The sequence below is a fragment of the Budorcas taxicolor genome, chromosome 8 (genome assembly GCF_023091745.1).
Source record: "Budorcas taxicolor isolate Tak-1 chromosome 8, Takin1.1, whole genome shotgun sequence".
Taxonomy (NCBI): Eukaryota; Metazoa; Chordata; class Mammalia; order Artiodactyla; family Bovidae; genus Budorcas; species Budorcas taxicolor.
The window spans coordinates 88,299,167-88,312,276 of record NC_068917.1 but is presented as its reverse complement, the minus strand read 5'-3'; the positions used below and the strand labels follow the sequence as shown (position 1 = coordinate 88,312,276).

Sequence of the window (13,110 nt, the reverse complement as noted above, 5' to 3'; positions counted from 1 at the left end):
GTTTATACCCACCCCCCCAAATTAAACAGTTCTAACTGAAATAAGAAAGCATCACTACTGCTTTCTTTTGATTTCAATTTACACGGAATATATTTTGCCAGCTTCTCATTTTCAGTCACAATGTATCCCTAAGTCTGAAAAGTGTCCCTTGTAGACAGCATATAGAGGGGTCTTGTTTTTGTATCCATTCAGCCAATCAATATCTTTTTTTCTGGAACATTTAATATAGTTACATTTAAGGTAATTTTTGATATGCATGATCCCATTATCATTTATGTTATTGTTTTGGGTTTGTTTTTGTAGGCCTTTTCTTTCTCTTGTGTTATCTGTCTAGAGAAGTTTCTTTTGCATTTGTTGTAAAGCTGGTTTGGTGGTGCTGAATTCTCTTAACTTTTGCTTATCTGTAAAGCTTTTGATTTCTCCTTTGAATCTGAATGAGATCCTTGTTGCTTAAAGTAATCTTGGTAGTAAGTTTTTTTTTTTTCCTTTCATCACTTTAAGTTATCCTACTACCCGCTTTTGGCCTGCAGAGTTTCTGTTGAAAGATCAGCTGTTAGCCTTATAGGGATCCCCTGATATGTTATTTTTTGCTTTTCCCTTGATGCTGTTAATCTTTTTTCCTTTCTTTTAATTTTTGTTAGTTTGACTCATATATTTCTTGGCATGTTTCTCTCTTATCCTGTATGGGACTCTCTTGGCTTTCTGCACTTGGGTGGCTATTTCCATTCCCTTGTTAGGAAATTTTTGACTACAATCTCTGCAAATGTTTTCTCATACCTTTTTTTTTCTCTTCTTTTTCTGAGATTCCTATCATTCAAATGTTGGTGCACTTAATGTTGTCCTCATTTCTTTTCATTCCTCTTAATTTTAGAGTCTGCTCTCCTTCGTTGGGGTTGGACCAGTGCCTTGTGAAAGTTTCCTGGTTGGGGGGACTTGTGTTTCCATTTCAGTTAGAACTGTTTAATTTGGGGGGTGGGCATAAACTTATTCATAGTATTTCCTTATGTTTCCTTTTAACTTCTGGAAGATCAGAAGTAATGTAACTATTTTATTTTTCTTTCCTACTTTATTTTTGAATTTAATAATTTGAGGTTTCTCTGATTTTTTCTTGGTTGTTTAGCTAAAAGTTTGTCAATTTAGTTTGGTTTTCTTCATTTTCTCTTATTTTTCTACTATCTGTTTTATTAATTTCCACTCTGAAATTTATATCTCCTTCATTCTGTTTGATCTGAGTTTAGTTTGCTCTTCTTTTCCTAGTTTCTTAAGATGGGAAGTTAGATTATAAATTGATTTGAGATTTTCACTGAATTATTTTTTTCTACCCCATCTTCTCTCCTTTCCTTCTGGAACTTCTATTAAATATATTTTAGCATTCTTTAGGTTTCCCAAAGAACGCTGATGCTCTGTTCATTTTTCTTCATTCTTTTTTCTTTCTTTTCCTCAGATTGGATGGTATTATTTGTCCTGTCTTCAAGTTCAATGGTTCTCGTTTCTGCCTGCTCAGATCTGTTGCTGAGCCCTTCTGGTAAATTTTTCATTTCAGTTATTGTACTCTTCAACCTCAGAATTTCTGTCTGGTTCTATTTTATGATTTATATTTCCTTATTTATATTTCTTGTTTGTTGAGTCATTATTATCATACTTTTATTTATTTCTTTAGGCATGGATTCACTTAGGTCTTCAAATATATTTAAAATAGCTGATTCTTTGGTAAATCCAACATCTGGCTTTCCTCAGAGATGCTCTTTTTCCTTGTGTATTGGTCATACTTTTGTGCCTCAACTAATCTGTAAAGTCTTTATTCTTAGTCATATATGGTTACTGAAGTTTCCCCTTTGTTAACTTAGTAGTCAGCTAATGATTTTGCAGAGATTTCTTTAAACATTTGGAACTGATGAATTTCCTAGACTTTGCTGAAGGGCTCTGTGTGCAAATGGGACATTTCTTCAACACTCCACCAGGCAGTTTACAACACTTTCTTCTTGTGCAAATGCTCAAGAACGTTGTAAGAAATAATGTCTGAAAGCCTCCAAAGTCTGATGAAAACCATTTATATACAAATCCAGTGTCAGAGGTGAGAACGTGTGTCCTTCTCTGGTCTTTCTGGAGCATATACATAACCCTAAGTATGTTCACAGTTCTATGCGTGTACATGATGACCAAGATTCATAGCAATATGTCAGAACTTTTCAGAACCCTTATGGATATCTCAGTTTCTGTCTTCTCCTTTTAAGATTTTTGGTTAATATATAGTTCTTGTCTGACTGCTAAGTACTGGGTAAGCAGCTATGCAGTTAAAATACTTGTATGAAATTCTTTTCTTTAAGTGCCCCTTGGGGAATAGACCTTTCCCATGGAGAGCTCTGAATCAAGTCATACACCAACTCCTTTCTCCTTCTTTCTCCTCTTTCTAGCTTCCTCAGGTGTCTAGAGGCTTCTAGGATGTACTGTGAACACAGACTTCCATTTTTCAAGTCTACTGAGGAGCTGGAAATAGAGCATAGCACCAGGGCAAGTTAAACTACCACAAAGCTCATAATTCTTACCAAGGTTCAGTTATTTTTCTAAAAAATTAATTCTTCTCAGGTTGCCACAAAACTTGGGTAATTTACAAGTTCTGCAAAGGTTGTTTCTGATGAATTTGATAGTTTTCTCATTTTTTTTTAAATGAAGGAGAGAACATTCAGAGACCCTTACTTTGCTGTTTTTGACTTCACTCCAGACACTGTTTAAGTGCTTAATAAAAAATACTGAATCAGTGAAATTATAGCAAGTGTATCCAGTTTAGGAAAATGCAGTATGTTCTCTGCTCTCCCTAACTTTGCTGAATCTTTTTGGCTCCTCTAACTTTCCTCTTAGTATCTCAGAGCATCTGCCCTTGGCCTTCTTTCCTTCCTTTTCTGCACACTCCCTGGGTGGTTCCTCCACTTCCTATGGTTCAGGTAACGAGTAACTTGTTCATATTATTCCTTTATACTACTTTACCAGGTGTAACCTGTACTGTGATTGCTGTATGCTTGCTCAGCCTGAATTTTCTGCTTATCACAGATTCTGTGGGTCTGCATATTCATCCTATCTTATTTTGATTCCTCAGCAACAAACACTTTTCTATATTCTTTACCTCAGCTAATAGCTTTGTCAGAAATTTGGTAGTACATTGAATAACTGATACAGGAAAGAAGATAATCTTGAAGGTGACTTTAGTAAGGTTACTCTGGAAGTAGATTTTTAATCAAAAGTTAGTTTAGGTGTGTGTGTGTGTGTGTGTGTGTGTGTGTGTCTGTGTGTGTTTGATGCTGGGCACAGAGAAAATGAAAGCAGTGCTGGAGCCAAGAAGTCCAGTCTGCAACTGTCCATCCTTCAGATCAGATAAGAATCTGCATTAAAATGGTGGCTGCAGGAATTACCAAAGAAAAATGGGTGCAGGAAATATTACTGAAGTTACCTCATGGGACATGGTGAGTGGCAGAAAAAAGAAAGATGAAGAAAAGAGTGACAATACCAGATGGTACTGAGGTTTTTAAGTCATCAAGACTGAAAAACTGAGGGTCACATTGACAGATGTAAGGTGTCCAAGATGGAGCATTAGGGGAAGGAAGTGAGTTAGTTCAAAGTGTGGCAGAAGTCGAAAATTATCAAGTGAGATAGATCAAACAGACTTCTACTTTCAGCCAAGATGGAGTAACAGGGGCCATGTTTATATTAACCTTTCCTCTGAAATAACAAGGATAAAATGATTTAAGGTGCTAACCATCAGACAATGAAGGAAACAAGTGAGGTGAGCTCTATACTTGCCCATGGTTACTGCCTTATGAGAGTTTCCAGTACATAAAATGGGAATTCCAGGCAAACCCAGGTGAACTCCCTGTATTGAAGTGATAACGCAAACCCAGGTGAACTCCCTGTGTGATATAACTGAGAGTCCAGAGGGGCCCAGAGTCCTGAGTTGACAGGACAGAGTATCAGAGACGAGAAAGGGGGGGGGCGGGGAGGGAGAGAAATAGGGATTGATAGAGATCGTGCATTAGCTCTGCAAGGCCCTGCAGAGGATCTGGCTTGATTCAGCAAGATATTGATCAGCAAATGCATGTGAGGAAAGCTACAAAATGTTAGTAAATAGAATTCAATATTATGTAAAAATTATTTTGCATCTTGAGCAAATGTAGTGTATCTCAGGAAGGCTGATTTACATTAAAAAATTAATGTATTTTATCATATAAACAAATAGAAACAATCATGTCAATAGATACAATAAAGACATCTGACGAAATGTGTTTATATATTCTTGATGGACATTTAGAAGGGACTTTCTTCATCCTGATAAAGGACACCTATGAAAATCCCATAGCTGACGTCATAATTAATGGCAAAAGAGTGAATACTTTCTCCCTAAGATCAGGAAAAAGACAAAGATATTTGATCTCACCACTCTTAGTTAACACTGTATTGGATATCTAGGCCAGGGAAGAAAAAACTACAAAATACATCCAGGTTGGAAAGAAGGAAGGAAAATTATTCATAGACAAAATAAATATCTATGCAGAAAATTCAATGTGGTCTAAAAAATACTTTTAGAAGTAATAAAGGAACTTATCAAGTTTGCAGGATACTTGGTCAATATACTAAAATAAATTGCATTTCTTTATATTAGCAATAAAGAATCAGAAATCAAAAATAAATAAGTAATACCATTTGCAATAACATCAAAATATTAAATACTTAGAAATAAATCTGGCAAATGCTATGTAAGACTTGTATACTGAAAAGTATAAAATATTGATGAGAGAAATTAATGAAGACTTAAATAAATGGAGAGAGACACTGTGTTCATGCATTGAAAAATTCAGTATTTAAAAAAATGTGAGTGTCCCCAAAGTTGATCTATAGTTTCACACAGTCTTAATCAAAATCCCAGTAAGCTTCTTAATTCTTTTTATAGAAACTGACAAGCTTCAATCCAACTCCTAGAGTACACTAATGAAAATAAAAACAAAAATAAACAAATTAGACCTAATTAAACTGTGAAGATTTTGCATAGCAAAGGGAGCCATAAACAAAAGAGAAGACAACCCTCAAAATGGGAGCAAATATTTGTAAGTGAAGAAACCAACAAGGGGTTAATCTCTAAAATATACAAACAGCTCATGCAGCTCAATATATATATATATATATAAACACTAAACAACCCAATCAAAAAATGGACAGAAGATCTAAAGAGACATTTCTCCAAAGAAGACATATAGATGGTTTAAAAGCAGGTGAAAAGATGCTCAACATCACTAATTATTAGAGAAAAGCAAATCAGAACTACAATAAGGTATCACCTCACACCAGTCAGAATGGCCATCACAGAAAAATCTGCAAACAATAAATGCTGGAGAGGGTATGGAGAGAAGGGAACCCTTATACACTGCTAGTGGCAACAGTATGGAGAGAACAGTATGGAGGTTCCTCTAAAAACTAAAAATAGAGCAACCATATGATCCAGGAATCCCACTTCTGGGCATATTGTTGTTGTTGGTTAGTCACTAAGTTGTGTCCAACTCTGAGATCCCATAGACTACAGCATGCAGGCTTTCCTGTCCTCCACTGTCTCCTGGAGTTTGCTTAAACTAATGTCCATTGAGTCAATGATGCCATCCAACCATCTCATCCTCTGTCACCCCCTCCTCTTCCTGCCTTCCATCTTTCCCAGCATTAGGGTCTTTTCCAGTGAGTCAGCTCTTTGCATCAGGTGGTCAAAGGATTGGAGCTTCAGCATCAGTCCTTTCAATGAACATTCGGAGTTGATACCTTCTAGGATTCACTGGTTTGATCTTCTTGCAGTCCAAGTGACTCTCAAGAGTCTTCTCCAGCACCACAATACAAAAACCTGAGTTCTTTGGCACTCAGCCTTCTTTATGGTCCAGCTCTTCCATCTGTGCAGGACTATTGATAAAACCACAGCTTTAGCACTATGGACTCCTGGGCATATATCCAGAGAAAATTCTAATTTGAAAAGATACATGCACTCCAATGTTTGCAGCAGCACTATTTACAATAGCCAAGACATAGAAGCAACCTAGATATCCATCAACAGAGGAGTGGATGAAGAAATTGTGGTACATATATAGAATGGAATATTACTTACTCAGCCATGAAAAAGATGAAATCATGCCATTTGCAGCAACATAGATGGTCCTAGAGATTGTTATACTGAGTGAAGCAGTCAGGCAAGAAAGATAAATATCATATGGTATCACTTATATGTGGACTCTAAAAAAAGGCTACAGATGAACTTATCTACAAAACAGAAATAGAGTTACAGATGTAGAAAATAAACTTATGGTCACTGGGAGGTAAGTGGGGAGAGGGGTAAATTGGAAGATTGGAACTGACACTTATACACTTCAGTTCAGTTCACTTCAATGGCTCAGTCATGTCCGACTTTTTGCGAACCCATGGACTGCAGCAAGCCAGGCCTTCCTGTCCTTCACCAACTCCCAGAGTTTATTCAAACTCACGTCCATTGAGTCAGCGATGCCATCCAACCATCTTATCCTCTGTCATTCCCTTCTCCTCTCACCTTCAATCTTTCCCAGCATCAAGGTCTTTTCAAATGAGTCAGTTCTTTGCATCAGGTGGCCAAAGTATTGGAGTTCCAGCTTCAGCATCAGTCCTTCCAATGAATATTCAGGACTGATTTCCTTTAGGAAGGACTGGTTGGATCTCCTTGCAGTCCAAGGGACTCTCAAGAGTCTTCTCCAACACCACAGTTCAAAGCATCAATTCTTCGGTGCTCAGCTTTCTGTATGATCCAACTTTCACATCCATACATGACTACCGGAAAAACCCTAGCTTTCACTAGACACACCTTTGTTGGCAAAGTGCTGTCTCTGCTTTTTAATATGCTGTCTAGGTTGGTCATAACTTTTCTTCCAAGGAGCAAGCATCTTTTAATTTCAGGGCTGCAGTCACCATCTGCAGTGATTTTGGAGCCCCCCAAAATAGTCTCTCATTGTTTCCATTGTTTCCCCATCTATTTGCCATGAAGTGATGGGACCAGATGCCATGATCTTCATTTTCTGAATGTTGAGCTTTAAGCCAACTTTTTCATTCTCCTCTTTCACTTTCATCAAGAGGCTTTTTAGGTCTTCGCTTTCTGCCATAAGGGTGGTGTCATCTGTATATCTGAGGTTATTAATATTTCTCCCAGCAATCTTGATTTCAGCTTGTGCTTCATCGAGCCCAGCATTTCACATGATGTCCTCTGCATAAGTTAAATAAGCAGGGTGACAATATACAGCCTTGACATCCTCCTTTTCCTATTTAGAACCAATCTGTTGTTCCATGTCCAGTTCTAACTGTTGCTTCCTGACCTACATACAGATTTCTCAGGAGGCAGGTCAGGTGGTCTGGTATTCCCATCTCTCTCAGAATTGTCCACAGTTTCTTGTGATCCACAGTCAAAGGCTTTGGCATAGTCAATAAAGCAGAAATAGATGTTTTTCTGGAACTCTCTTGCTTTTTCCATGATCCAGCAGATGTTGGCAATTTGATCTCTGGTTCCTCTGCCTTTTCTAAAACCAGCTTGAACATCTGGAAGTTCTTGGTTCATGTACTGTTGAAGCCTGGCTTGGAGAATTTTGAGCATTACCTTACTAGTGTGTGAGATGAATGCAATTGTGTGGTATTGAGCATTCTTTGGCATTGCCTTGCTTTGGGATTGGAATGAAAACATATATGCTATTACATATAAAATAGAAAACTAATAAGGGCTGGCTGTATATCCCAGGGAACTCTACTCAATATCCTGTATGGAAACAGAATCTAAAAGAGAGTGAATATATGTAAATGTAAAAAAATTTATTGGAGAGTGTTTAATATAAAAAAAGAAATTGACAAGTTAATTCTAAAATTCATAGGGAAATGCAGAAGAGCTAGAAAAGCCAAAACAATTTTGAAATAAAGAACAAATTAATAAATATACCCAAATATATAGAATATATATAATATACATATAAACCATATATATTTATAATATATGTATAACATATATATGTAAATTATTTCTATATTTTCTCTTCTGTTACTTTAATATGTACAGTATTTTCAACATCTTACAATAGCTACCAACAAATGGTATGGAATTTTAGATATCCATATATTTTAAAATCAACTTTGATCTGTACTTTTTGCTATGTATAAAAATTAACTCAAAATATACCATAGAACGAAATGAAAATCCTAAAGCTGTAATGTACCTAGAAGTAAACTTAGGAGAAAGCCTTTCTGACCTTGTATAAGACAAATAATTTTTAGATATAACATCAAAGCACAACAGATAAAATTTAAACATTGATAAGTTGGACTTCATCAAATTTAGAACTTCTGCTCTTTGAAATACTCTGTTAAGAGAAGTAATAGAAATGGTGGACTGGTGGCAAATAAAATATCTGAAAAAGAACTTACATACCAAATACGTAAAAGTATTCTTTAAATCAATAATAAGAAAATAGCTCAATTTAAAAAAGGGCAAGAATTTGGAAAGATACTTCAATAGAGAAGATGATACATATGTCAAATAAACACATTAACAGATGCTCAATGTCATTAATTATTCAATTCAGTTCAGTTCAGTCGCTCAGTCATGTCTGACTCTTTGTGACCCCATGAATTGCAGCACACCAGGCCTCCCTGTCCATCACCATCTCCCAGAGTTCACTCAAACTCATGTGCATCGAGTCCGTGATGCCATCCAGCCATCTCATCCTCTGTCGTGCCCTTCTCCTCCTGCTCCCAATCCCTCCCAGCATCAGGGTCTTTTCCAATGGAAATTCAAATAAAACAACCATGAGATATCACTTTATATCCATAAGAAAAGCTAAAATTAAAGACTATTTCAAGCATTGGAGGACCTAGATGTGGAAGACCTAAATCTCTCATGCATTGCTTTGTAAATCATATAATCACTTTGAAAAATATTTTAAAAGTTAAACACACACCTAATATATAAGAGGAGAGTGAAAAAGTTGGCTTAAAGCTCAACATTCAGAAGACAAAGATCATGGCATTTGGTCCCATCACTTCACGGCAAATAGATAGAGAAATAGTGAAAACAGTGACAGACTTTATTTTGTGGGGCTGCAAAATCACTGCAGATGGTGACTGCAGCCATGAAATAAAAAGACACTTACTCCTTGGAAGAAAAATTATGACCAACCTAGACAGCGTATTAAAAAGCAGAAACGTTACTTTGCCAACAAAGGTCCATCTAATCAAGGGTATGGTTTTTCTGGTAGTCATGTATGGATGTGAGAGTTGGACTATAAAGAAAGCTGAGCACCAGAGAATTGATGCTTTTGAACTACGGTGTTGGAGAAGACTCTTGAGAGTCCCTTGGACTGCAAGAAAATCTAACCAGTCCATCCTAAAGGAAATCAGTGCTGAATATTCATTGGAAGGACTGATGTTGAAGCTGAAACTCTGATACTTTGGCCACCTGATGCTAAGAGCTGACTCATTTGAAAAGACTCTGATACTGGGAAAGATTGAAGGCGAGAGGAGAAGACAGAGGGTGAGATGGTTGGATGGCATCACCGACTCAATCAACATGATTTTGAATAAACTCTGGGAGTTGGTGATGGACAGGAGGCCTGGTGTGCTGCAGTCCATGGGGATGCAATGAGTCGGACACAACTGAGCAACTGAACTGAACTGAATATATAATCTAGTCATTCTACTCCTAGGTATTTCCCCAAGAGAACACGTATGTCCACAAAGACAGACATGAACATACATAGCACCTTTATTTAAAACACCCGAAACTTGAAATAAGCCAAATGTTCACTAATGGGTAAATGGATCCACTGTGGCATATCCATACAATGAAATATTATTCATCAATAAATAGAAATGAAGTATTCATCCATGCAGCAACACTAATGCACTCAAAAGTATTATGCTAAGAAAAAGTCAGACAAAAAGAATATATAGTGTACCTTTCCATTTCTATAAAGTGCTAGAAAATGCAAATTAATCTAGAGTGACAGGAAGCAGATCAGTGGGGGAGTGAGGAAGAGTTCCAAGGAAGGAGAAAGGTAAGGGTTACACAGCTGTTCCAAGAAACTCAGGGGTGATGGGTACATTCATTATCTCCATTGTGGTGATGGTCTCACAGGTGTATACATAAATCAAAACTTATCTAACTGTCTACTTTAAATATGCAGTTTATTACATGCCAAGTGTATCTCAGTAACATTGACAAAATACACAAGCAAGCTGATCTGAGGGCATATGGCCCATATTCTAGGGCCAATGGCTTTGCAGTCAGACATGTGCTCCTTTCTTACCCATAGAAGGCTCAGTCATGTCCGACTCTTTGTGACCCCATGGACTGTAGCCTACCAGGCTCCTCTGTCCATGGGATTTTCCAGGCAATAGTACTGGAGTGGATTGCCATTTCCTTCTCTAACCGTCTGAGCCACCAGTGAATATAGGGAGTCACAGGGAGTTGACTCCTCCATGAACAGCCCAGAGTTAACTTGGGTTTTCTGATAATATGTAACTGGCTGAGAACTGCTGTTACAATATTTTGATCACTGTCAGTTCCTACAAAAAAGAATGTTAAAAGTTAGGGAAATTAAGTTTGAGGATTATGTTTTTGTATCATTTTACTCACTTTCAGGCAATTCACTCCCAGAGTCTTGCTTTTCCTTCAGGGATGGAGCGTTTTCTGTCAGTTCAGTCTGGCCCTCTGATTTTGTTCCTGCAAGGAGAAAGGAAATGCCTCGTATGTTTAAGGTAAGTGTCTGTGCTGCTGTTTGGATCCCTTATATATTTTGTTTCATCCCTTTCTTGTCTGTTCATAGGGGTCAAGCCTCTTTGGGCTGGTAAAGGTATTAGTACCTGGAGGTTAAGATTTTAGAAGGGCTGTGGAATTGTTCCCCACTCCATCCCACTTGCCACAAGAAATCTAGCCCCCTTATTCTTATTCGAACATACTATAAATAGGTTTTCACAGGTATCATGGTCTTTCATCCTACAGTTCAGTTCAGTTCAGTTGCTCAGTCGTGTCAGACTCTTTGCAACCCCATGAGTCGCAGCACACCAGGCCTCCCTATCCATCACCATCTCCCGGAGTTCACTCAGACTCACGTCCGAGTCAGTGATGCCATTCAGCCATCTCATCCTCAGTCGTCCCCTTCTCCTCCTGCCCCCAATCTCTCCCAGCATCAGAGTCTTTTCCAGTGAGTCAACTCTTCGCATGAGGTGGCCAAAGTACTGGAACTTCAACTTTAGCATCATTCCTTCCAAAGAAATCCCAGGGTTGATCTCCTTCAGAATGGACTGGTTGGATCTCCTTGCAGTCCAAGGGACCCTCAAGAGTCTTCTCCAACACCATGATTTAAAATACAAATATTCTGTAGGGTGTCCATTCACTCCACACTAAGGTAATCAGACAGATATGATTCACAGCTGAAAACAGGGAAAGCTTACAAAACAGAAGAGTGCTGGGGCAGAGGATGTGAAAGAACAGGGGTAAACAATGACAGAGGAAGAGTGATATATTCTTCCAGGTCAGATGTGCAGGGAGGTCAGTTCATGGACCTGCAGTAACATGAGTGAGTGGCTTCTAAAACTATAGTCACTTTGTAAAATAAGTCTTCTCTGAGGCAACATTTTGAAGCCATAATTCAGATTCAAACCAAGAGTACAAAATGGAAAAATTGGGGGAAGATGTTATTTTGCAATCTAAAATACAGACACTCTGCTCCTTAAAACTCATGTAAAAATTAAAGTGATTCTGGAATGGGTACAATAAGGTGACAGAAAGAGCAAAGGTTTGTTATTCCCTTGAGACCCTTGTGGTTAGTCAGTCTAGAAATCTTGGCCTTAACAAAGGCCACACAGGAGTATTCTTAGTTCCTTAACCCAAAGATAGACATTTATTTAGATGTTACTCAACTAACAAGAGCCCCTACAAAGATCTGGCTATTTGGAACTGACTTAGAGTGGTAGCTTACTATATCACTGATGCTTACTTGATGATCACAAAAGAAAGTTTTATATAGAAATGTAGACTTTGAGCTTAATTATACATCTTAAAATTTAAATTTTATTTGTCATTTAATACTTTGGCCACTTGATGCGAAGAGCTGACTCATTTGAAAAGACCCTGATGCTGGGAAAGATTGAGTGCAGGAGGAGAAGGGGACGACAGAGGATGAGATGATTGGATGGCATCACCAACTCAATGGACATGGGTTTGGGTGGACTCCGGGAGTTGGTGATGGACAAGGGAGGCCTGGTGTGCTGCGGTTCATGGGGTTGCAAAGAGTCGGACACTACTGAGCGACTGACCTGACTGACTGAGTAATGATATAAATTATAGACATGCAGCAGTCAGGAAAGCATGAGTGTTTCTGAATATTTCTAATGTAACAACAAAAAGCTATTGAGCATTCTGTAGCATCACAATTGATTGTGATGATTGCAATTGCACAAAGCACTGCCATTTCAGAGATAAAGGTGCAAAGGTGTGTGTTAGAACTGAAGAAATAGAGGCTCAGAGTGGAGGTTCTGGCATCAGATTGCCTGCATTCTACCCAGCTGTGCTCTTGTCCTCGCACCCATAAAATGGAGAGAAGAGTCCTAACTACCCACTGAGTTTTCCGTGAAGATTCATTCAATTAGCACATGTAAATTTCTTAGAGCAGTTCCTGGTACAGTGACAGCATACAATGAATGTGAAGGTGTTAGTCACTCAGGCATGTCGGACTCTTTGCCACGACCCCACGGACTGTAGGTAGTCCATGGAATTCTCCAGGCAAGAATACCAGAATAGGTTGCCATTTCCTCCTCCAGGGAATCTTCCCAACCCAGGAATTGAATCCATGTCTCCTGCATTGCAGGCAGATTCTTTACAGTCTGAGCCACCAGGGAATAAATAGCAGTTATTTTCATTTGATGAAGTAAAAGATCTTAGGTAGTCAGATAACACTGGTGGTTTTATGAGGATCGAAATAGAAGTGATTCTGACGTTTTCTTTCTGGCCTGCCTCTGATGGCTCATATCACCTATTTTACTACTGCTGCTGCTGCTAAGTCACTTCGGTCCTGTCCGACTCTG

The 13,110-nt window shown here is 38.2% G+C and overlaps 1 protein-coding gene across 1 annotated transcript in view; it reads left to right on the top strand.

The window, feature by feature from the left end:
• LOC128052869 (serine/threonine-protein kinase MRCK alpha-like) overlaps positions 1-10,739 on the top strand; it is a 68,014-nt gene extending 57,275 nt beyond the window's left edge. Inside the window, exon 11 of the mRNA XM_052645431.1 lies at positions 10,682-10,739. Coding sequence (XP_052501391.1) covers positions 10,682-10,739 — 58 coding nt within the window. The remainder of the gene's footprint in view (positions 1-10,681) is intronic.
• The last annotated feature ends 2,371 nt before the right edge of the window (positions 10,740-13,110 follow it).